General features: G+C 36.3%; 2 protein-coding genes across 3 annotated transcripts in view; both read right to left on the bottom strand.

Annotated features, from left to right (window-relative positions):
* Positions 1–12,767, bottom strand: part of TTC21B (tetratricopeptide repeat domain 21B) — a 38,069-nt gene extending 25,302 nt beyond the window's left edge. Inside the window, 12 exon segments of the mRNA XM_039554935.1 lie at positions 1,181–1,381; positions 1,886–1,983; positions 2,905–3,097; positions 3,683–3,781; positions 5,275–5,359; positions 5,753–5,910; positions 7,379–7,501; positions 9,648–9,814; positions 10,966–11,076; positions 12,082–12,211; positions 12,418–12,485; positions 12,488–12,767. Coding sequence (XP_039410869.1) covers positions 1,181–1,381; positions 1,886–1,983; positions 2,905–3,097; positions 3,683–3,781; positions 5,275–5,359; positions 5,753–5,910; positions 7,379–7,501; positions 9,648–9,814; positions 10,966–11,076; positions 12,082–12,211; positions 12,418–12,485; positions 12,488–12,752 — 1,698 coding nt within the window. The 5' untranslated portion in view covers positions 12,753–12,767.
* Positions 12,768–14,344: 1,577 nt separating this feature from the next.
* LOC104693908 (sodium channel protein type 1 subunit alpha) overlaps positions 14,345–24,215 on the bottom strand; it is a 93,156-nt gene continuing 83,285 nt past the window's right edge. For both annotated transcript variants that reach the window (XM_020584996.2, XM_020584995.2), the window contains 5 exons: positions 20,981–21,034; positions 20,390–20,527; positions 18,603–18,707; positions 17,978–18,248; positions 14,345–17,597 (listed from right to left, as the gene is read on the bottom strand). In XM_020584996.2, the coding sequence (XP_020440585.1) occupies positions 16,429–17,597; positions 17,978–18,248; positions 18,603–18,707; positions 20,390–20,527; positions 20,981–21,034 (1,737 nt within the window). In that variant the 3' untranslated portion in view covers positions 14,345–16,428. The remainder of the gene's footprint in view (positions 17,598–17,977; positions 18,249–18,602; positions 18,708–20,389; positions 20,528–20,980; positions 21,035–24,215) is intronic.

The following is a 24,215-nucleotide window of genomic DNA, read 5'->3' on the forward strand; positions in this document are numbered from 1 at the left end:
AAACATCATTCTGTCCACAAACAGTATTTCCACAGGACGGGTGTCCTGGAGAAGCAGCAATCTCCAATATCAAAGTGGAAGCCTCCACCACCTAGCTAACTCCTCACTTTCAAACACCAGACAGTCCTTTTTGCAATAAAGAGATAAAGGAAACTTCAGCAAAAGCCTGTCTTTTCTTCTAAAAATCTTTTTATGAGCAACAATTCAGAAAAGCAGTTTTAATTCCAAATTAAAACCCATCATTGCCATTCAGTACTTCTGGAACGTATCCCAGGGAGGTCTTCAGATGAGAAAGTCCCTCACAGAATGACACTTCTTATCATCTCCATCTGTGACATGAAAATGTCACTGCTACTGATGTTTTAGACTTTCAAACATTATCATTTTCTTATAGACAGTGAGGCAGTTCATAGCAACGGAAAGCTACTTGTTTTCCTGTTAAGATTTTAAAACTCTACATAAACATATTTATGGAAAGGGTCTATAATTAGGCTAGAAATAATGACAGGATAACAGAAGTCAGCTCCCAGCTATTTCAGAAGAATAATCTATTTAAGGAAGACACTATTTAAAGAAACTTTAAATGTGTTTCTTCTGCCTTAAAGATGTCAGCTCCCCATTCAATTTATTAAGTTCTACGTGGTTTCATTGCCAAAACTAGAGCACACAAATTCAGCCACAGAAAATTAAGCCTCCTAAGCAAGTGAGACTTTTCAACAATAATAATATTATTAACAATAATATAAAAAGGCAGTATTCCACTGATTTTTACCAACACACAAAAGAAGGAATTTATGTACATTGAAAAGATATCCTAAGCCAACAAAAATATCATGAATAGGGTGGTCAGTATGAACATCCCAGTTTCACAATGAGATAGCTCTATTCACTGTATCATTACAGTTTCCTAAGAGATACTAAGACGGTACAACTACAGAGTGCATGGAATAAATATCCCAAGTTTCCTCAGATGTCATTACTGCCACTTGCTCACATCACAAAACATGTATTTTTATCGTTACTTTGACTAAACAGTGGTGTAATATCTTAAAATGTACTCTTACTTCAAATAAATTCACATTTTAAGAGGGAAAATTTTCTAATCCTTTGCTTCATGATTAACTGATCTCAAAATGAAGTAATTCCCATTCTTAAACAGATGTCATCTACAGCTGCTTACCTGTGCTGGGCAAAAATTAAGATATTCTTTAATAATTTCTAGCAAGAAATCAGGGTTTAGTTTCTCAAAATATTCCACGCCAAGAGGAAATCCATGCAAAGATGAAAAGTGAGTATCCAGAACATCATTCAATAAAGCAGTAACTTCTTCTTGTCTCTTATGTTTTTTCATAGCTAGGACTGCATGCAAGAAAGATAATTCCTACAGAAAAGAAACAAAAACACAAAACCCCAAACGTTCTGCATATTCCAGATACATTTATCTGTTACTCATAAAATACTACATAATTATTAATGTTAGCCACTTCTTCTTTGTATTTAGGGATATTGTAAGACATAGTATGTTGCAAAGGACACTTGATGATTATTCTACCAATTCATTCCTTTAATTTGTGCAAGAACCTTTACATTTGTCTGATCACAAAATCCTGAAAATAATTAATATTTGTCCCTCCTTCACATTTCAAACATCTTCAGAGAACAAACACAGCTAGAAAGTGATGATATTTTTGCTCTGCAAGCAAACAGCCTTGTGTTGCAAAGTTAAGCAACACATTAACTTAAGTAGGAAGAAAAACAGAAACTTAGACTTAACAGTAGTCCATTAACAATGCTCTACTCAAGTGACTGAAATATAGAACACGTCATAGAAGGCCACAGTTCAGATTGTAATCAAAGTATCTCAATGAAGAAAGATGTCTCCTACCTCAGATTTCCCAATGGACTGTTGAATTTCATTAAGAAACTCCAACTGCTGCTCCGCATCTTCTAATTGACCTTGTATTAGCTGACAACGGATAATTCCTGTAACACATGGGAAGATTTCACTGCCAATTCATCTTCCTAGTCAAGCACATGCTTTCTTTTCCAGAATTAACTTTTTCTCTCAACCTCTTCACAAAGCAGTGACATGAAAAGAAAGAACGGATTGAGACTTATGGTAATGCAAATTTTACATACTCAGAAAAACCATGGGTAGATCATACGTGATTGATACATTAATATGCTATAAAGCATTTAGAAATAGTAAATCTTCAAGTGGTTCTAGACTAAGCAGAAGCACCATAAAGTCTGGCCTCTAAATTCAGAAGAACTACAAGAAGGAAAACAACCTCACGCGCACACACAAACCACTCCTGCCATCTCAAGTTTTAATATTAAGGCCATGGCATAGTCAAGGAGAAAAAAAAATACAGGGAGAAATCTGTCAAGCAAATATGACATATTTACTCTCAATTTTTTTGACACAAATGGGACTTATTATAAAGTGGGGTTTTTTTGGATGTGACACATACATCCGAAGTATGATGTTTTGACTTGATTATGGTTTTCAATCTAATTTGGACACAAATGACGACACGGACAGCTTGTTCTATCACCTGCCCTTGGTTTTCTTATTTTTGTAGTGCCTAAGAGTTCTCCAGTTCCCAAGCACTATAGAAATAAAATAAAAAAATAAGTAAAATACAGCAAAATGTCTGTTCCTACTATTACTTTGAGAGCTCTAATTTAGAAGAGAAAAGATTCATTTTTCAAAAAGGAAGACCAAAAGACATATCCAGTAAGGAGACACTGGCTACAAGGAAGAAAGCACACCATGAATCTGAAAATACAACCTAGTGCTCCTGTTCTAATAGTTCTAGATTTTCCTACTACCAGTAATAGGAAAATTTGATCAAAAAAGCATTGTCCAGTAAAAAATCAAAAGGAAGTGTAAGACCTTACCAGTTAGTGCAGAAACACTTGTTTCATCAAGTGTCATAGCAGTCTTGTACCATTTTAGAGCTTCTTTCACTTTCCCTTGTAAAATCATTTGGTAGCCAAGTTCAGTAGCAAATTCTGCATTGTCAGATGCCAAATCAAATGCTTTTTCAACTAATGTCTGTGTATGTTGAAGGATGAGCTGGTTCCGGCCACACTAATGGTAAGAACAATCTTTAAGCCTTAAGTTTTTCTTAGTTTTCGGATTCAATTAGACAAACACACTGAATGTAGCCAGATCAGTTGAGACAACATCTCATGTAAGAATAAATTAGTCTGTAGTAAGTCTATAAAAATTGTGACATTAAAGTGGGATGGATTCAAACATAAATATATAATACCATACAATAAGGAACAGTTGCTTTGAATGCTTCCTTACAGCAATTTTTGATAAATACAGAGCTTAAAGAAACCTTCACTTCCAAGGTTATGTGATTAACCTTATCAGTTTCCTACAGTAAGAATATGGTAGGTGAACATTTGAGAGTATTTTCACTGTTTCTCACTTAAAAGCAAACAGTAAAATCATTCTTGAAAGGAGATGGATTAAGCATTGCAATTCATACTGAATATACGGCTTGAAAAATGCGGTTACCAAGGCTACAGGAGTTAATCTATTTCAACTGTCCACAATTTTCTACTTTTTAGTAAACATTTAACATTTGCCTACCAAAAAATAGAACAAACCCAGGATATATAGATAGCTGTATGCTGCTTAAAAAAAAAAAAAAAGCATACTCACTGTTCTACTGAAAGCTAAAGCCATTTTGCAGAATAGCTCAGAATTACGTGGCTCTAATCTATCCAGTGCCTTAATTAGGTCTCCCAGTCTTGCTGAAGCCTTGGAGAAAAAGAAATAATATAATAAGTAATAGAAACAATTAACAGATTAGGACAATTGAACAATTTTCACTAAAAACTAGCCACATTTTTACTATGCACTAATACCTTGAAATACAAATTCAGAGGTTTTCAGGGCAAGGAGTTAGACTTGAGAATTCCTAAGAAAATACTTTGGGGTAGTAAAGTGACAATAAAGCAGAGCATGTGTCATTTATCCATGCTCTAAAAAGGTGAAAGACTTGAGCTAAGTCTGATGTAACAGAGGAGTCCCATAAAGCAAGATAGTCTGAGGAATTTGATCTGTGAATCCTGTTGGGGCTTCAGTGTAATAAAGACACACATGCTCAAAAGCAAAGCACTTCCAAGTGCTCAGACTTTTAACATTAGCTTCTCAAAACACATAAGGGCATTTTCTGGGCATACAGTAATAAGGTACACAGGTTTTTTTAATATGATTTTAGATGCAGGCACCTGAAATGTGTAAATCAAACTGGCCTTGAAATTTTTCCCTAGACATGGCTCTTAGTTACATGTGACATTTTACCCCAGAATCTTCACTTAACACTCTACTGTGTCCAGCAAGATTCCTTTCGGATGGCTTCCCTGGAGTGAAGTGAGCAATTCTCACTACTTCTCCATACTTCCCATGATTGTGCATTAGACTTAAATTTGATTATAAGTAGACTAATGACTGAGTTCTTTGTAATAACTGAAAATGTGTTAAACAAAGTCAATACCTTTTCTTCTAGAACTTGAAAACACCTACAACACAATGAGAACATTTTTTTTGCTAAATTTTCACGTAAATTATACCAGTATTTTTGCATGAGAAAAAATATAGAATGAATTTTTGCTGCCAATTTAGATCAACTATTTTAAAACTTCCTTAAAAATGGCACAAGCATCGTACACACAAAATACATGCATATATGCCTGTGCAAAACAATGGATTTTGGGAGTGGAAGGAAAAGTAGCATAGGATTCTTAGAGCTGAAAAAACCCCACAGTAATTGTCAAAAAATGGTGAACAAAACACAGGTGTAACAAATGTGACCTACTTCCCAAAAATCTATCACTACAAGACCTCATTATTTCCCTTATTTCAATTAATAAAGGATTTAAAAATAATGGAAGGCTTACAATAACTTATGAATTTATCAAAAGAGCAGTAAAACAAAAAAGATCACTTCAATGATTCAAATCAACATGACTCAGTTAACTGTCCAGATCACATTTCTGTTTGGCTTGACACCTGTTCTCTGGAAAGATGGAGGTTAAAAATTATCTTTTCCTTGGCATCCAGAAAACACCCCAGCAATAAGCTGGAGTAGCCATTCAAATCAGAATAGGTGAATATACCTCCTGCAGATCAGTGCAGCACATGACCAGACAAAGTATATGAGGAGAATACATAAAGAAGATAGCCTTTGTAGGAGCTAGATGCCACATGCACTATGTTTTGCTCAACGTTCTGCTAATAAAAAGACTCACCTCAGATATATTTCCTTCCCTGCACAGATGATGCAGAGCCTCCATTCTTATGGCTTCTAAATTGAGGGGGTCTTTCTGCAATAGTCTAAAGCCAAACAAAAGGTGAATGTAAAGAAACCAAACCAAACCCTTGCTCAATCATCTATTTTATCCTAAACCAGGAATAGAATAACTTGTATTTCGCAGTCATTTTACATCATGGATCAAAATGAAAGCACAGCTCTTATTTCGTGCCTATATGAAGAAAGACCCTTTTCCATCCAAAACGGATTCATGTATTGACGTAGTATCCTCACAGAATTGCAAGGCTGGGTTCTAATAAAACTTAATTCCCTTGAAATCTATTTAAAAAAAACTGATGCAAGTAATTCAGATTCATTAACGATGAATGGAAACCTATCTACTTTTGTTTCAAAGTGTCCTTAGAGTGTAAACATGGCAAGAAAATAATTTAGTAGTGTGCTACTTCATACTCAACCTATGTGCTGTTTCAATTGTCTGCTCCCAGTCCTGCAAAGCTAGTTGTAGCTTCATTTTCTTTATGAAAGCAGGAATGAAGTTCGGGAAGTTTGCAATTATCTGGTTCACAATTTCCAGAGCTCCTGAATAATTCTGTCGAACCTCAAAATACTGTGCCTAATGGAAGGAAAAGAAGCCATATCAAAAGCCTGTACACTCACACAGGTGGGAAGATCCAGAAGTTCTTTCATACAGAAATCAGGAAAAAGAGCTAGGGAGACAAAACTCTTTAGTGAAGTAATAGTTTTACCTCAGTATCAATGACAACTAGACACATTGCAACATTCAAATAGCAAAGGATGACGTGTAAAGCCTGGTGTGTGTGGTAAGCACTCTCTAACAAAGGTAACTGCAGTATTTACAACTTACTAGTCAGTTGCAAGCAAGAAAAAGACAGACATAGCTGAAGAGTAAAATTGTTTTATTAGGTTTCAAATAACTTTGTATGAAGTATCCCACAATTTTAGGATATTTAACACAACCCACTGGTAAAACATTTATTCAAGCCCTGAGGGGTATGTAAAAACCCACACTGAGCAGGTAACTATTGTTGCCAGAATTAACAATTTTCTAACTGCAATGTGATTTGCAGGGTATTACAGATACAAAACTACTTCAGAAGTCAAGTATCATAGATTTAAATAAATTCAACTAGAAATAAATTTAGGACTTAGACCCTGTTTTGCTTTGATGCTTTGAATTTACTTACCATATTCCAGGTGACTGTATGTGGGTCATTTTATTTCATCTTTTTAAGACAGAAATGGTGGAAACACAGTAGCTTCTGAGAGTTAATTTCTTAAGCCCTAGTGAGATAGCTGCCTGTCTGAAACTTCATTACAGTAACTACATTTGACATATACTGCTAATCTAATTCAGTGCTCCACATGCAGCCAAGCACACACACCTAACCAAATACTATTGTGCACACTCTCCTGAATTCAGGATATTCTTCTAATATTCACTGAACAATTTTTCTACATTTAGCTTTAGAATGCTAAACAAACATCATATTAATGAGTAACAATGTCTGCGATATAAAGTAATATGCTCTGAAACAGAAAACGTGTAAAGAAAATAATTCATGCCACTCCTTTAATGAAATATAATCACTGATGATTCTATGAACACAAATGAACACATGAAACAAACTAATGACAACTTAAAAGGAGTGTTAACACTATTAAAAAAAAAAAATCTCACTATAGTGTTTAACTACTATTTTCTGGCACACAGCAATTCTGTAATGTGCATAGGTGTCCCATGCAAAAAGGAAGAGACCACACATTTTTAAATTTTCAAGTGATTTGAAACACATTTTGTATATATAAATACATGAATAGAAAGGTTTTCTTGCAAGCATAGCAAAATCATAACCACAATATAAGTTTAGACTGATTGTATTTAATCTATACCTTTATTTTTACATTGGTGTCTAAAGAACCCTAAAGTACCTACAGGGTCTGAGCTGTATTTCTATTCCTTGGACAAGCTCATTATGCACTACTCTTCTCAGCATCTCTCTAATCACTCTACAAGACTAATATGACATCTACGAAGATTTAAAATAATGAACTAAACTTACTTTACCAAGCAGTGCAAAAACATCATTGCCTTCCTGCAGTGCTTCATCAAAGTATTTCAGAGCTTTTTTAATGTGAGTTTCTTTCCCACAGGTGAGATCAAGCCACGCTTTCAAAATTAACCCCTGTGAACAAAATACAAATTGGAATTCTTTGCTAACCAGGTAATAGAAAATTATACAAGATACAATAAGCAGAAATAACCTAAATAAAGGACTTATAACTACTTCAAAGACATAATTATAACTACCCTTTAGCATAACCTAAAACTTCAGTAATTTATTCCAGAGTTAAATTAATAAAATAGTGCATTTACTTACAGAAATAGAAAATAACATCAATGGCAACAAACAAGTCTAACATATTCAGCAGTCAGAACAAAAACTCACAGAAATGATCACATTAGACAGAATATTTTCTGTAACATTTCTGCACAATGTTTTCTTAAGATAATGCTTATATGAGACACTGAGAAACATACTGTGCTGAAAGAAGTGAGAAAATTGAGGTTTTTCTTCTACTTCCTGACTAAAAACATGTATGTAAAAGACAAAATTCTTGACATTTCTCAAATCCTCAAAAGTATTATTAAAAGAAAACCCAAACTTTTAAAAGGTGCAATGTGTCTTTTCCTTGAAGAACTTATTACTTGTAATGAATGAAATTTATTTCTCTTATGTGTTTCAAACATAGCTTAAGTGAATAAAACCTATTTTGAAGTCCTGAACTATTTAATCAAATTATAATTGCCATCAAAACATATATTTAAAATACAAAAAATCACTAGCTGCTTTAGAACATAAAATTAAAGAAATGAGTTCTGTATTTAAAACTCTAAAGGTTAGTAGAAGAGCCATATTTTGTAATTGCTAACAATCAGGGTCATGATTTTGTTATGCAATGGAAACCAGCTAAACTTTATATACTTGATCATTTTTTAAAATAAAGGCAGGTGTTGTATTTCCATATAAGGAGTACATAAAGTATTGTATCAAAAAAGTATACACTAAGCAAATCCTATTTGACCAAGTTTAAACACTGTGAACCATGTTTCAAAAAATCGAAGTAAACATATAAACCTAATTTTGTATTGTGAAACTAGAAAAAGAGCTAATCATAAGTGAACTTAGATTTTTTTATATATATTTAAATACTAATGTACTTTTTCATCTGTATGCATGTGTCTGCAAAAAAATTAATTACTTCAAATATTTTTAAATACATCAGCTAGAAATATTTCATACTAAGCAATATATCCAAACAGTATTTCCTAATAACAAAAACTAGCAAACAAAAACAAACAACTATTGTTTCAATAAGCAAAGTCATAAATACTGCTGTTTCACCAAAATGAACTATCCTTAGTCTTTTTAGGAATTACCATACTATTGCTTTGTGATGTCCTTCATTATTTCTCCACTACCATGAGTTATTTCTACATTAGCATAAATTAGCCAATAAATTAGTTGTTATTTAAAATAACTACCTATTTAAATTAATAATCACTGTTAGTTTGAAAGCTAAGCCATTACTTAAATCATAATTTCAGAAAATAATGTTTAGAATAGTTGCAGATTTTAATTTGTAATAGATCAACCATTACAAACTGAACAAGTACTGAACCACACAGAGGAGGAACATTTTTGTTTAATACTACTGTACAATTATGGCTTCAATGTTAACAGCTCTGCCTCAAAGATGTTTGACAACAAAAAATACCCCCAGTTTTTCATGTTTCTCTCCTTGAACTGAAGCTGACACCCGCCTTAAAAAAATAACGTTAATAAGTTTTCTGAAATCTCTTTAGAGATACAAGATTCTAATGAATTGTGATCTCTATATATAAATGCCAAAGACAATGCTATATACAGCACTTATTTCAGTAAAAACCTAGGCAAATTTTGCCTTTAACAACAGCTGAAAATTTAAAACCCAAATCCTTTGGGTATTTTTGAGCCTTCAGATCCAGATGCTTATTTTTTTGCTAGGAATTATGCGGCTTGGTATCAAGTAGCAATACATGCTTAACTGCATATTATTTCCATTTATTAAGTGAGATCTTTTCATTTATTAAGCCATTATCTATTATTTATTAAGTGAAAATGATTATTAGTCGACAAAAAAATCATTATGGCAGTTTACTCAGCTGTGTCAAATGAACTTATGACATTAAGAAAGAAAGTACTAGAACACAAAATAGTTCAGAATAACCTCCTAACAGCATTACTGCCTATTAATCTTTTACATTAAAGAAAGGTAAAATCCAGTTACCTCTTTACCACCACCAGAAACTTTGATCATTCTATCAACATATTCACGGGCTTTGTCCTCACGACCAAGATGCCACAAAAACAAGCCAGCATAGTACAGAGCCTGCTGTCCTGCTGTTTTACGTTGTTCCTTCAGTCTTGCGTCCAGCTCTAGAATAGCATCTCGATCTGAAAAGGTTTTGTTCAGAGCTCTTGTTGATAGCCTCTCAAGATATTACAAAGGAGCAGCACATAAGCCAAGGGCTACCAAAGCAAACACTGTTTTCTCTATTGTACCTTGATAAACATGCAGGCAATCCCACCCAATTAGTAGTATTTATCAGCTACAGATGGAAAAGGCAGAAGAGGGTTCCTGTCAACATGATTGATGGGGAGGTCCCAGAAGTGGGAAGTCCCAAATGACTGGTGGTTAGCTAGTGTGATGTCCACCTATAAGAAGGGCAGGAAGAAAGATCAGCTTGTCAGCCTGACCTTGGTGTCAGGGAAGGTCATGGATCAGACTACTGAGTGCCATCACACAGCACCTACACAACACCCAGGGGATCAGGCCCAGCCAGGCACTGGGAAAGGCAGGCCCTGCCTGGCCAACCTGATCTCCTGCGATGACATGGTGACCCACCTAATGAATGAGGGAAAGGCTCTCACTCTCAGAGAGTCTTGAGATCCAGGATAATTTTGCTGTCCTGCAGTATTAATCCTCAGGGACTCAAGTAAGAGTGATGCCATTAGTCAGAGCTGTTTCACATCATATTGCTTAACTGTCAATAGCAGTTATAAATCTGCACAGTGAGAAAGATACTGCAGCAAAAGTTTAACAACCACTCAATGTACCTGATAAACCAACTCTTACTTTGAGAATGTAATTCCTAACAAAATCACCCCAGCTTTTAGGTGGGAGAAAGGAATACCAAAATTCACAAAATTCTTTTCTCCATTTGTATGGTCAGGATAACTTGAAAGATAGAAATGGCGTGGCTTTAAAGACTGTTCAAGTTGCAGTTCTGCTCGGAAGTATCAATACTAGACATGAGAGAACAACAAACAGAGGAAGCTTGATTCAATTTCTTTTTTCCTTCAAAGATTTTTCATCATAGGAGGTAAGTCAGATTTTGTGTGTGGGTGCTTTATTTTAACATTCACTCTTATGCTTCAGAGTTTTGTTTACAATCTTGGTAAGCATCACTCAATTCAGTAATAGATCCTATGTCAAATGCAAAGCCAGAGCAAACCTTTTTAACTTAGGCAGAATTAGCCTACAACTCTCAGGCCTTCACACACAGCTGTTTAAAACATGAAACAGCATGTCTTAATGAGCATACCTGGATTAGGGCTCTTTTTGTGGGCATAAATCAGAGCCATCATTGTACAAAGTGACACCTCCTGTTTGTTTTTAATAGACTCCAACTGTCGAATACTTTCTTGGACATCACCTAGTGAAAACAAGCACAGAATAAGCTATAACACTTTTCAAGACAAAGAATATCCTCATCAAACATCAGTTTGACTTAAATTTTCTCTTCTATTTTTTTCTTCCATGCCTTTTGTTCATTATGCCTATATCCACTTGTTTGTGCACATCTTTCAAACAGACACAGGAAAGAAAATAGCACCTCAATGCAAAGAACTTGAAAAGAATTGTGTGCTAGTTCTGCCAACTGTGATAAAGATGAAAATCATATTTCTTACTTGTTTTATACAGGGCATTGAGCAGCTCTTTTTGTTCCTGTTTCTTTATATAGCCAGGATTTTTACCTTGTTTGTGCAAATATTTTGAACATCAGCAGAATAGACAGTATCTTGAAAAATGACAGGATTCTTACACAAACAAGAACATCTGGGAGTTTGGGAACAAACACACTACCTCAAAACCAGAACACCTTCCTAGACTAGTCTCAGCCCTCCTCCATGTTGAGTTACTTGTTAATATTTTGTGACATCCTTGAAATACACATGTAGCTAAATAAATTTCTCAGAACAGTATAATTTACACAAAGATCCCCCAATAGGTATTAGCTGTCAGTTTCCCTGAGACAGAGGAGACAACAAAATTAGACACATCTGCTTTGAAAGGAAGAGCTATTAGCTGGGAAACACTAGTGACTTTCTAATCAAATGCAGTATGTGTTTGGGCAGGGCTCAAATTCCCTCTAAGGAACCCACTTACCTGACCCACGTTGATGTAACCATGAAAAAAAAAAAAAAATGTTATTTCTCACTTTGGTACGATGCTGTCCAGATCACTTTCACTCAAACTAAGGAGGAGCGGTGACAGATAATAACACACTGGTAATTTACTCAACAGGTAATTTACTCAACATGGAATACATTCAGACTCCGTAACATCGCCTTTCCCTGTGCAGCAGACTAGCGGCTGAGCTTTGGGAGGCGAGGCAAGGAAGCCCAGCGTCTCGGGAGCAACGGGCCCGCCCCATTACCTGTCCTCAGCGCGCCGTAGGCCCGGTAGAAGAGGAGCACGGGGTCCCCGCCCAGCCGCGCCAGCGCCTCGTCCGCCGCGGCCCGGGCGTGCTGGAAGCGCCCCTCCTGGCAGTAGTAATTGAGCAGCGCCTGCGGGGAAGCGGCCGCGGGTCACCGGTGCCAACGCTTCGAGCCGGGACGGCCCCGGGGATACCGCGCCCACCGCACCGTCCCGGCCCGGCCCGGCCCGGCCCGGCCGCACTCCTGCCCGGCTCCCCCGGCCCCTCCTGCGGCTCGCCGGCCGCCCCCATCCCTCCCTCCTCCCTCGGCCGGGGGGGGACGGCGGTGGCGCCCACCTGCTGCACCTCAGCGTCCATCGTTGCTACCCGACGCCACTGCGGGGGGGCTCCGGAAGGGTGAGGACAGCCTCCTGCCATTGGCTTGGACGGGAAGGAGGCGGGAGAGACACGGGAAGAAAAACTCTTGGAAGGCGGCGGGGCGGACACGCCAGCGCGGGGCGATCCCGAGGGAGCGGCGGGGCGGCTCCCAGCGCCTTGGCGCCCCCTGCCGGCGGGTGGGCAGCTGTGCCTCGGGAACGCTCACAGCCGGAATGCCGAATGGAAGCTTTGGGAATGTGTTTATTTCCTTGCTTTTCTTGGCTGAACATACGAATAAGTGGCCCACATTTCATAATGTAACCGAGTACTTCAAGTTATGTGACACTTCTCTTAGAAATACAATAGCAATAGGGTCAAATCAGATAGAGAAACTTCGTCTTTTCCCCCTCCTTTCTTTCCTCCTGCAGAATCAGATTTGCAAAGACTAGTAAAATTCAGGTTTTCCTCTGGAGGTGAAAGCATCCTCAGCCATCATTTCGAGACAGCAGAAACAAAGGATGCTAAAGAGCGTTCCTTTGGGGTGGGTGTGCAGACCGTCCGGCAGGAAAGCCACCAGTAATGCCACCAAGTCCAAGGAGCAGAACCCATCCTGCACGGAGTTTGTAGGAGCAGCTGTTTGGCTCTTCTAGCAGAGAGCGCTCAGAGTGACCTTTCCTAGCAAGTCCATTACACATAGCATTCCTGTGTCACACACTTCTCATCCCCAGCATCAGGAAGGTGCCAAAGAAGCACTATGCAATAAGCGTAGTTGGCTTTCCTTGTTGGCCAAGACAATCCTCTGAATGTCCTGCTATGTTTAAGTTATGCTTGACTTGTTCTGAAGCAACATTTAGGCTTCTTTAAAACCTATAAGAGGTATGAGAAAAAAGTATTTTTTTAATGTACTTTTTAAGGTAACTTTTAAGACATATTTTGTCCACATATTAATCTGAAAATACTTATCAGTTCATTTCAATAGGCATTTTTTATCAAAGTTTTCGATTCCTTTTTTCGTAATATATTTCAGAACAATTTTACAAAGAAAAATTTCCCTCCCTTGAAAGATTTTTGATGAATTTCAGGGAAAATGCTATGAAATTTTGTTTCTGCATTAGCCACTGAAGCAAGTGTAAAGACTACAATTGGTCATAAACTGGTTTCTTACTAAGTTCAGTATTCACCTCTGAGTGTTTTCATTGTAAGTTGTAGGGGAATGCAATATAGAAATTATGTAAACATATAAAATTAATATTTTCAGAAATTCACTGAAGCAATTGATAAAGAATAAGGAACAGGCCCACTTTCCAGATGCGTGTTTTTCCATATCGGTATTCACAAATGATTGCTTCTAGGAACGTGATGCTGCCAGAGAGAGTCTTAAAATTCCTGAGGAAAAGACAGATGATTTATTCATTCCAACACCATTTCGCCTTTTTCAGAAATGTGCTCAAATGTGAGATGCTCTGTAGCCTGTTTGTGAACAGCACCCAGCAAGAATAAACTGGTTCTCAATCCAAGCTGCGGAATGTCATGGATCTAGTACTATTTTCAGCCCTCGTTTTGTCTTTATAAACTCTTGAATGCCCACTTCTCTTTTCTGTAACTGCTCTGAGCCTCCTGGGACACACTCAGGACAGCTCTGGTATTCAATGGCTGTGCACCCCACTGAATGGAGCTGCTGCATGAAGTCACTCAGGGCAGAACTACTGATACATGCAGAAGCATCATGCTCACTGTCTAACACACATTAAAAAAGAAATTCCTAATTAGTGACTAACAAGCAAGCCCCAAGGATTTTCTTACATGGAAGAACAGCATAGCTGGCTGTTTTCAGTATCCTCTCATTCTGTGGCTTAGAAGCATACCTTTTTTATAGTAATGTCAGATAATAAACACAAAAGGAAAGTACAATAAAAAATGTAATCTTTATTATTTTGACGCATTAATAATGTTCTTTAGCATCAGTTAGGGTAATAGCATTTTCCTGCATGCAGTTCACTAATACAGATTTAGTCAATAATTTTAATAAAAGTAATCTATATTTAATTTTCCTGTGTAAGAAACATAAAATGTCCTGATGTGTTGGATTATACAATTTTGCTACTTTCTCTTTGTGAAAAAATACTGTGAACCCTAGATAACATTTAGAACTGTTCTAGTGCAGCATGAATGTAAAAAAAAATCAGTGAATAAATATGAGAAAAGATTCAGGATTCTGTGAAAGCAAGATTGTGTCTGAAAACTCATGATGCAGGCACTGCTTAGACATTCAATTTGAACTTTAGATCATTTCCCAACTGCAAAAAACCCTTAGCTTTTTAGAAGCAAATTATGAACTTATTTCGCAGAAATTATTGATATGTTGGCAAATACTGTAAAAAATAAGAACCTACAGGTATCCATTCACTTAGTTATATCTTGTTCTCTGGAGTTCTTGTGTGAAAAGATACAGACAGAAAGTAACAAAAACGGTGTGACATCAACCTGAAGATAAAATTCAGTTCTTGTTTTATGTACATAATGCTGAAAAATAAAATAAAATGATTTTTACAGTATTTATATTTGCTTATAAAATCCTAACATTATTTTCAACAGGTCTAGTAGTTTTCAACATGTCTGTACAGTTTGGATATACACTATATGCTTTTTTTTCACTGAAAATTCAGAAATGTAAAACAAGCTCCTAAATAGCTGCAAAATATTGCTTAATGGTATGGAGGAATGAGGTCTTTTTGAGTAGTTTATTTCATTTAGCTCTGATGTATGGCTTCCCATGTTTAAGAATCCTGGTCTGTCAAAGGAATAGCAGCATAGGCAATAGAAACATGCATTGATTGCATCCAAACTATCTATAATGGTAGATAATACGTAATTTTACCTGTTGAACGCTTGCGCACTACACTTATTGTGGTACATATTTGATGCAATAAATGTGCTAAAGTCATTATCTGTTTGCTCAAACATGCACCACTGGTTAAAAATTATTTACATATCAGAGGGCTTTTCATTAACGTGTACAACATCAACCTTACTGAGAGCTGAAGATGGCTAAACAATACTGCAGGATAAAGCAGAACAACTTTATAGAGGGCTCCTTTTGATCAATTTGGAGGGCTGAGGCAGATTCATTTAGTATTCGTACGCAGAAAGACATTTGACAAAGACAAAATCTGTGACTCCAGACCTAGGAAGAAGTTTGCACCTTCTGAAACTTAATGGTCTGTGCAAAAAGTAAACCATATTTACTATTCTTGTGAGTTGTAGAGGACTTTACAGGCATACTAAGACTTGTTTGAACATGATACAACATGAATACTTTAATTAAGCACCTCAAAATCTGTTATTCCTTTCCAGAAACACTGTACTAAAAAAACCTGTTGTTCTTTGTGACTTAATGTTATTTTCATGCATGATCTATAAGTGCAGCATGCCTTCATGCAAATAATTTCTGTGTGTATATTAGTTGTATAATAGAACACCTGGCCCTTGTACCTGTAAAGGTGTACTTAATTCCCTTCCCCAACAGAAGCCCCATTTACAAAAATAGTCACATATAAGAAACAACATGAATAAAAACAAGATGAATCCACCAACACAGATTTTGTAAAAATATGAAGTATGTGGCAGTTGAAATGCAAACAGTGGATACAATTACCATATTGTTTTATGCTAAGCACACAAATACTTGGTTTCGCACCCCTTTAACTGGTCCCTACAGTCTGTGTAGCCATTTTTTTCTCTCCTCTTCAGCAGTGTCAGCTGGTAGTGAGAACAGTAACCTCCTGTCAAGGTTGTTTCTTCTTATCACAGTCACAGTCGCTGACAAGGGGTCACTGTCTTTTAATAGGCACTGACCTTTAATGTACAGTATATTTGTAAAAATTGTCAGTTTGGCATAGACCTCCTTCAGGAGTCCTGTTGACACAAACACGTGATCCTTACAGGCTATGAACTACTTTGCACATATATGATTTTTCTTGCTATTTGCTCTTATTTTTGACCATCTTTCTCTTCCTTTTCGTGCTTTTCTTTGACTGGCCTCATTACACGATCATAAGAAGGTGGACAAACTGCTGTTGATGCGGTTATATCTGTTTTCTCTGTAAATGAGTTTTCGTTTAACTTGTCGATAAGGATTTCATCTTTCATACCCTGACCAGCCCCACCTTCAGTTTTATTTTTGTTATAGATAAAGGAAGCTTGTTTTACTGTTCGTTTTAAAAGGTGACGTCTGTAAGCACGCTGAATGATGACAGCAGACACCTCCTCCTGTTTTCGTTTCAATGTGGTTGTAATTGGTTCATAGGAAGCTTTAGAAGGATTGGATGCCATAAACCGATCTTCCATCTGTATTCTGAGGGCGTCCATCTCCCCACTTTCCCCCAATACACGCTTTGTGAAAGCAAACAAGATGTCAAGGCAGTGAATTCTGTCACCGCTCACCATGGGCAGATCCATTGCAATAAGCTGGACTTTGTTTGGTTTGGGTAGATGAAGAGGAGGCTCAAGTGCTGCTGCAAAATCCGACAATTTCTCAAATTCCATGAATTGTGTTGCATCAGGATCAAACTTCTCCCAGACTTCATAGAACATCTCAAAGTCGTCCTCGCTCAAGGGTTCAGCGCTTTCTTCAGTAGCAACACCAAAGTTCTCCAAAATCACAGCGATGTACATGTTCACCACTACCAGAAAGGATATGATAATGTAGCTGACAAAGAAGAAAATCCCAACAGAAGGGTTGCCACAGTCACCTTTCACAGAACTCCCTGGATGAGCCTTGTTAGGGTCACAATCCGGCTCCCCACTGTTAAGGATCGGGGCGAGCAAACCATCCCAGCCCGCGGACGTGGTGATCTGAAACAGGCAGATCATGCTGTTGCCAAATGTTTCAAAGTTGAACATGTCATCAATCCCAGCTTCTCTCTTGACATAGGCAAAGTTGGACATGCCAAATATGGCATAGATGAACATGACCAGGAAGAGCAGCAGCCCAATGTTGAACAAAGCAGGAAGAGACATCATCAGAGCAAAAAGCAGAGTGCGGATTCCCTTAGCGCCCTTAATGAGGCGCAGGATTCGACCGATTCTGGCAAGTCGGATGACTCTGAATAGTGTGGGGGATACGAAGTACTTCTCAATCATCTCAGCTAAGAACATACCTAAAAAAGAAAAAAAAGAAAAGAAGAAAACCAAGGTACGTTACCACTTAATCTCCATATCACAATAGAAATTTAGAAACATATTTTTAAAATCAGCGGTTTTACGTAGCAATTAAAGATATTCTGTAGATTCCACTTGCATAATTTCTGTTTTAGCAGTTGTACTTAATATTTGCAGGTGCAATATATGTTGGATGATCATAATAGTTTTGATGGTTGGTTTAGCTAAATAACGTAAAAATAAAACAAGTAAAAATGTAAAGTTGAATGAGTTGGCTGTAAATCTTGCAATTGGTAAAGCTCACCGTATAGCTCTATTCAAGTAAAAGTTCACCTCATATTCATTTTACCTTCTTTTTGGTTTAATTAACAAGACTTACCTACTATTGAGAGAATGACAACCACAAAATCAAAAATGTTCCAGCCTATAGTGAAGTAGTAATGGCGAAGTGAAATTAATTTCAGGACACATTCTCCAGTGAAAAGGACAATGAACACGAGGTTTATCCAGTATAAAATATTTTCCATTTCTTTGCTCTGGTCATCAGTTTCTACCATCATGGTTACCATGTTAAGACAAATAAGAATCATGATGCTGATGTCAAATACTTGCTGTGTCACAAAATCAAAGACCATGCCTTGGAATTTATTCTGAGGAAGAAAGAAAAAAGAAACATCCAATACAAACTGTAACTTATTTTTTTTCCTGTTAGAAGAAAGTAGAAAAACACATGCAGTAAGGCTTATGAGACTTCAATAAAATTGCAACTAGTGGTCTTAAGTGGAGTACTCAAATACATCAACTTAGTTCAGCCTCCTGTGTTGCATATTCATACATACAGTTGCAAGTTGAAAATAATTTTTTGGTTTTGTTTTTATTTTCCATTTCTGCTGACTAATGCACTAGTTACTGATAATTTTCATTTGGGTATATTTCTGCTCTCTCTGTATCAATAAAAACTCTTTGTAAATAGCTATTTGTCTGATGTGTATAAATAATTTTACCCCTGGTCTTGGTATAGGTTTTTGTGGTTTTTTGGATCCCAGCTTTTTCATTGCATTGTAGTATTTCTTCTGCTCTTCTGTCATAAATATGTCTTGACCTCCAAAGTAAAAACATGAAACCAAAACTGGTTATAATCACATTTATATGCAGTGCTGAGAAAACTCTTTGAGAAATATGACTGAATGATTCAAAAATCAAGATGACTAAACTGGGAAAAATCTCTTAGCTATCAAATGCAGCTGTCTACAATCTAAAACTGTCTACAATCTAAGCATTTAGTCTGGAAGTCTGGACATCCAGTACTGCATCTCTCAAAAAAAAAAAAAAAAACCAAAAAAACCAATGCAACAGTTTTCTACAGTTATTTTCATGGAATTCCAAGAAAAAATCATTTTCAGTACCTATTTTCTTTTATAGGAAGAGATACTGTAAATAGTACGTGAGATAAACTCAGATAGTCTGGGCTGCTCAATACTGTCACTTTTGAACTGTGATTTTAGTGAAACAAGGGAAAGAGACAAAGTCAGGTTTTCAGTAGAGGAATGTGCTTTAGGTATCTCTAGTTTTGCAGTCACATTAGCATTGGGACCCAAAGTCTTCAAGGTTCTTGAGAAGATGGATTATCAGACTTTGGAGAAACTTAGCTGAAGATTGAAGCACCCTATTAACAGCAAAATGCTCTCTTTTAAATCTTTTATTTTGATTAGCATCCATGTTCAATGAAGGTCTGTTTAGCAGAAGCATGAACCTGCCTTTGAAGTCTGGCAGTGAAGACAAAGGAGGAATTATGGGTCTTTCATAGTAACCTAACCAAAATCCATAGTAACCTTCTTTAAGAGACAGCTTGAATGAAAACCCATGATACTTCCCATACCTCTTGTAGAAATTTTTTTCCTTGATAAGAGATACTTGCAGATATCTAATTCCAGGAATGCCAGTGCACACACAGGACTGGATGCAGACCTTTGTGGATGAGTGTGTGGGAAGCTTGAAGATGTGGGAATGCATGGACCATAAGCTGGACAGGCTCCTTAACCATATCCCTCTAGGTTTCTACCATGTACAGCTTCCAAAAATCTTGCTTAGTATTTCTCATTATTAACATAAACCCAAAGAAAGTGATGCAGCCCAGCAAAGTAAAAGTAGACTAGTAACTCATAGCTGCTTTGGTCCTTGAGCTTTCATTGCTTTATCTATTTGCAGAAAATAATTTTAAAGGCAAGCATCTCATAGTTAGACCATCTATACCAGTGAGATTATCTACATCTGCACTGTGAAACAATAGAAAAAGGTCCTGAAATAGTTACAAACCACTCGTGCTCTGTATACTTTCAGATTGTTCAGTGCCACAAAGTAGAACTTGAATACTTGTGATCATTAAAACAGCATCTGTAGTTGTGTGATGAAATGATTCTTTGTTTCACGACCAGCTAGCTATTTTTTGTGTGCTCATAGAATAACTACAAATCAAGAAGAAAAATACCCCAAGAAATTATGATTTCTTTAATGTAGGGACCTAATTGAGGGGTTGGATCATGCAAGAAGACCTCATAAAGTTTAGTCATGAAAAAGCAGATGACTTGAGGAGACAACAGAAGGATCTGTCCCGCTCACTAAATGAAAAATCTTATGACTTTAATGAATACTGCAGGTATGATTTTATGTCCTAGTATACTGCAGCTTTTTCAATTTTGAACAAGCTATGGGTGTACTTTCCATATATCATGCACCTGCAAAAATGCAATATTTTAGAATATCTTTAGAAGGGAAATGAAACAATACTTATCTTCTTTTTTTGCTGATTGAAGTTGTCAATAATGACACCAATGAACAAATTCAGGGTGAAAAAAGACCCAAAAATTATAAAAATGACAAAATACAAGTACATGTACAAGTTGTCTTCATACTTGGGTTGCTGTAATACCTAAGGAAAAAAAAAAGTGAAATATCATTCCTGAGACTTGATGTGAAAATTTCAGCTGAACAAGTGGCAACCTTGTGCAAAATGTCCCCAATATTTTGTGTTTGGACAATATTCCTATCACTTATATCAATATATTTTGTCTATTCCACCTCTTGCTGATAGTATCTGGCAGTTTGCATTCAGTTTTCCACATTTTGTTACCACAGAACCTCATTCTAATTAATTTAATTGTTTTCATTCTATTGTATGGATATTAATTGCTTATAAGATAAGTAAGTATTAATTGCTTATTAGAACCTCATTCTAATTAATTTGTTTTCATTTTATTGTATGAATATTAATTGCTTATAAGATAAATAAGTATTAATTTCTTATAAGATAAATAAGATAAATACACACTTGTAGATAGAACTCAGGAAAAAAAAGATAATTTAAAATATTTGCAGTACTTACATCTCTTGAGTCAATAGCTGCATACATAATATCCATCCAGCCTTTAAATGTAGCCTGTAAACAGTACACACCTGTTTAAGCATAGAGCCTAAAGACAATTCATTTAATAATTTCCAGCAACCCAGTACAGCACCAGGAATAATTACTAGCGTTAGATTTCTGAAGAATTTTGTCTCTTGGCTTTCTATTCAGCTGCTCATCGGACATACTGCTGTGTATCCCATTACTTTGTCTTGATATGAACATTTTAAGCTGTATGATTAACTTATTTTTAATTTCTAATTACCAAAAACTGTAGAAGGCATTTTAGTTCATCAAATCTTGTCAACTGCAAAAGCTATGTACAGCTGGGTGTACAGCCTTATGTAAATGAGTTGCCACCAATGAACACTGATACGTAGTTCCACCCTCCCAAATAAAAAAGGTGTCAACAAAAGGGAACCAAAAATTTTATAATCTCAAAAAAGGTGTTTTCCTATCAATCAGAATCTACTTTGAAAGATTTTACCTGGTTTAATAATTCTATGTTCAGATTAAATATATTGTATTGTGCTTTACAGAGCCTAGATCTCTCAGATACATCCTGACCTAAAGTAGCAGGAAGTGGTTTATGTGCATTGAATACTTATATGCCTCATAAATGACAGCATTTAGTGAAATTTTGTAACTATTTCCTCTGCCCAAAATCTGTAAATTTTTATATTTGACAGTTAGGTGTAGATTGCTTCATCAGAATGTTCGCAACATAAAGTAATTTTCTCTGTTGTAGCAATTAGTTCTCTTTTAACTAGGCAACATCTCCAAGTAGAAATCAATTGGTTTTTAATCCAGTTGTACCCAAAAATAAAGCAAAAAAAAGGAAATAGCTCTCTGTTCTTTAATCCTCATTAAAATTTTGCAAAACAAGGCTGCAGATCATTGGTTCCTCCATTTTCATTGCCACCAGTTGCAGAATAGAATCAGGAATGGAACACTCTTCATCCGTGTTTTTTGCTGTATGACCATCATCTTGAGGTTTCATTTCTAGTGAAAGTTTCAAAAAACCTTTTTTTTATGCAGGACACAGAGCAGTTTGGCATCATCCTGATGTGAACTTAAAATGAGAAGAAATTATTTTCTTAAAGGAAAGGTCCCTTACACTTTTGAAACTGGAATACTGAAAAGAGCATGATTATCCTTAGATGCAAATCCAATGTGCAGCAACTTTGACATCTTGGGGTCAACACAGAATATATGAAGCTCAGGCAACTAACAGTACAATGGTGAAATCAAACTGTAGTATCAGAGGACCAGTAAATCCAGAATAAATCTGAAGCAAGTAGATGTCTCAGCTGAAGAATTTAAAGTCCTCGTGGAATACTTGGACTGCAGGGGATTAGGAGAAGTAGATAAGCTTTACTCTATGTAAATTACTAATATATGTTGAATTTGTCCTCAAAGGCTTTTAATGGTGAACACTCCACAACCTTTTAAAAAATATTTATTCTGGCACTTGTTTTTATTATTTCCTAATATTTACATCCTTCTGTTGCCATTTAAGACTCACTTGTCACAGCCATTACGTATCTGGAGAGCTGCAGCAATCACCTTCAGGCAGCATCTTTTACTTTTTGCAAACTGATTGTTGTTGTCTTTCTTCTTTAGGTAGTGATCACTGTTCCTTCAATCTTTCCATGTAAATCTTGTTTTCCAGAACTCTCATCCCTCTCACTGTTTTCCTCTGGGCTCTCTTACACTAGTTCTTCTCTTGAAATGGCAGCCAAAGCAGGACTCAGTATTTCATCTAACAAGGTCTAAATAGGGCAAGATGATTACTTCATGTCTTAGAGTGCTACTGTTGTTTCTGTGTTGGTACACTGCTTGCATTTTTTGGAATGTCATAACTTGAAATCAGCACTTCAGTCTGAAACACCATGTGAAAATAATGAGCATACTTTTACTTCAGAAAGATGATGAAAATGATGGAGTGGCATTTGTGCAAAGTGTGTGCTGTTGCCTCAGATTCAAACCCACGGTGATCTTTCCATATCATCCTCCAGGCAAAACGGAATTATTATTGGGATTTTTGCAAATTTATTGGTGTAGCCTAGACTAAGAGTCAATGAAAAAAAAATAGACTAATTTTGAAATATTGAGCTTCACCATCGTCACTGCACTATAAACAGACAGTACCCTTCCAACCAGTGATAGAAAATAGAGCTGAAGGACTGAGCTGTATTAATATTATTGTAGTTGTTGCTGTTGTTAAAAAGGAAACTTGAAAACAGTATGGGGGTGGAAAAATAGAAATATAACATATTGCTATCTTGTATTATCCACAATGAGTTTCATAAAACTCTAAGATACTACAATTTTTGAAGAAATTAGGAGAGTCAAGGCATCACATTCAGTGAAAGCATTATTTCTACTGTAGATGCATAGACCTGCTTATATTTATCTGCAATGTGTTCTCTTTAACAGAAATAAGGTATCATTTGTGTATTTGTGTATACTGAATAGAAAATAACACAGAAAATTACCAAGAGATCAAATTATTAGTTTCTGTTTAGCATATTACCATATAAAATATATTCTATATTCTCAGTGACTCTAAATCAGGAGTAATTAATTGATTTTAAAGATTACAGCAGTATAACTGAAGTCAGAATCTGTTCCAAATGTTTTTTCCCCCAAGGAAATTTCAATGACACATATTCAGATGCAGATTCAAATGTAGTTAGAAAAAACAACAGAGCAAAAATCACCCATCTCCTTTACTATTGGTAAAAATACATAGATTTTTTTCCCCCCTGATAAATAATTTCTCATGAAGTCATGCTGGAGTTTCACCACTCAATTTCTTTACCAGAAATAATCACCATGAAGATTCACAATCTCTTTTGGACATACAATAGCATCTTGCTTTTAAAATTCTAGCCTGCTTGAACTTTGAAAGTATCCTAAACTTCTAGCCTTAGAATTCAGATTCTGATTTTTTTACCATACACTTCAAGAGATGTATTTTCTTACTGATATTCATAACAACAGTATAGTATAATATTGTGCTTTGAGACCCACTGGGGTCACACTTTGTCCTGGCAAGCAGGGTATACCCTTACTAGCAGGGTAAAAGCAGGCCTTTGGGAGATTTACTTACCAAGGAATCCAAATACTAGGTTCAAGTTAAAAGGCATAAGGCCATAAAATTATCAGGGCAGATGCCACATCTCTTTGTGTACACCAGCCTCTTCCTCTT

This window comes from Corvus cornix, chromosome 7 (genome assembly GCF_000738735.6).
Source record: "Corvus cornix cornix isolate S_Up_H32 chromosome 7, ASM73873v5, whole genome shotgun sequence".
Classification (NCBI taxonomy): Eukaryota; Metazoa; Chordata; class Aves; order Passeriformes; family Corvidae; genus Corvus; species Corvus cornix.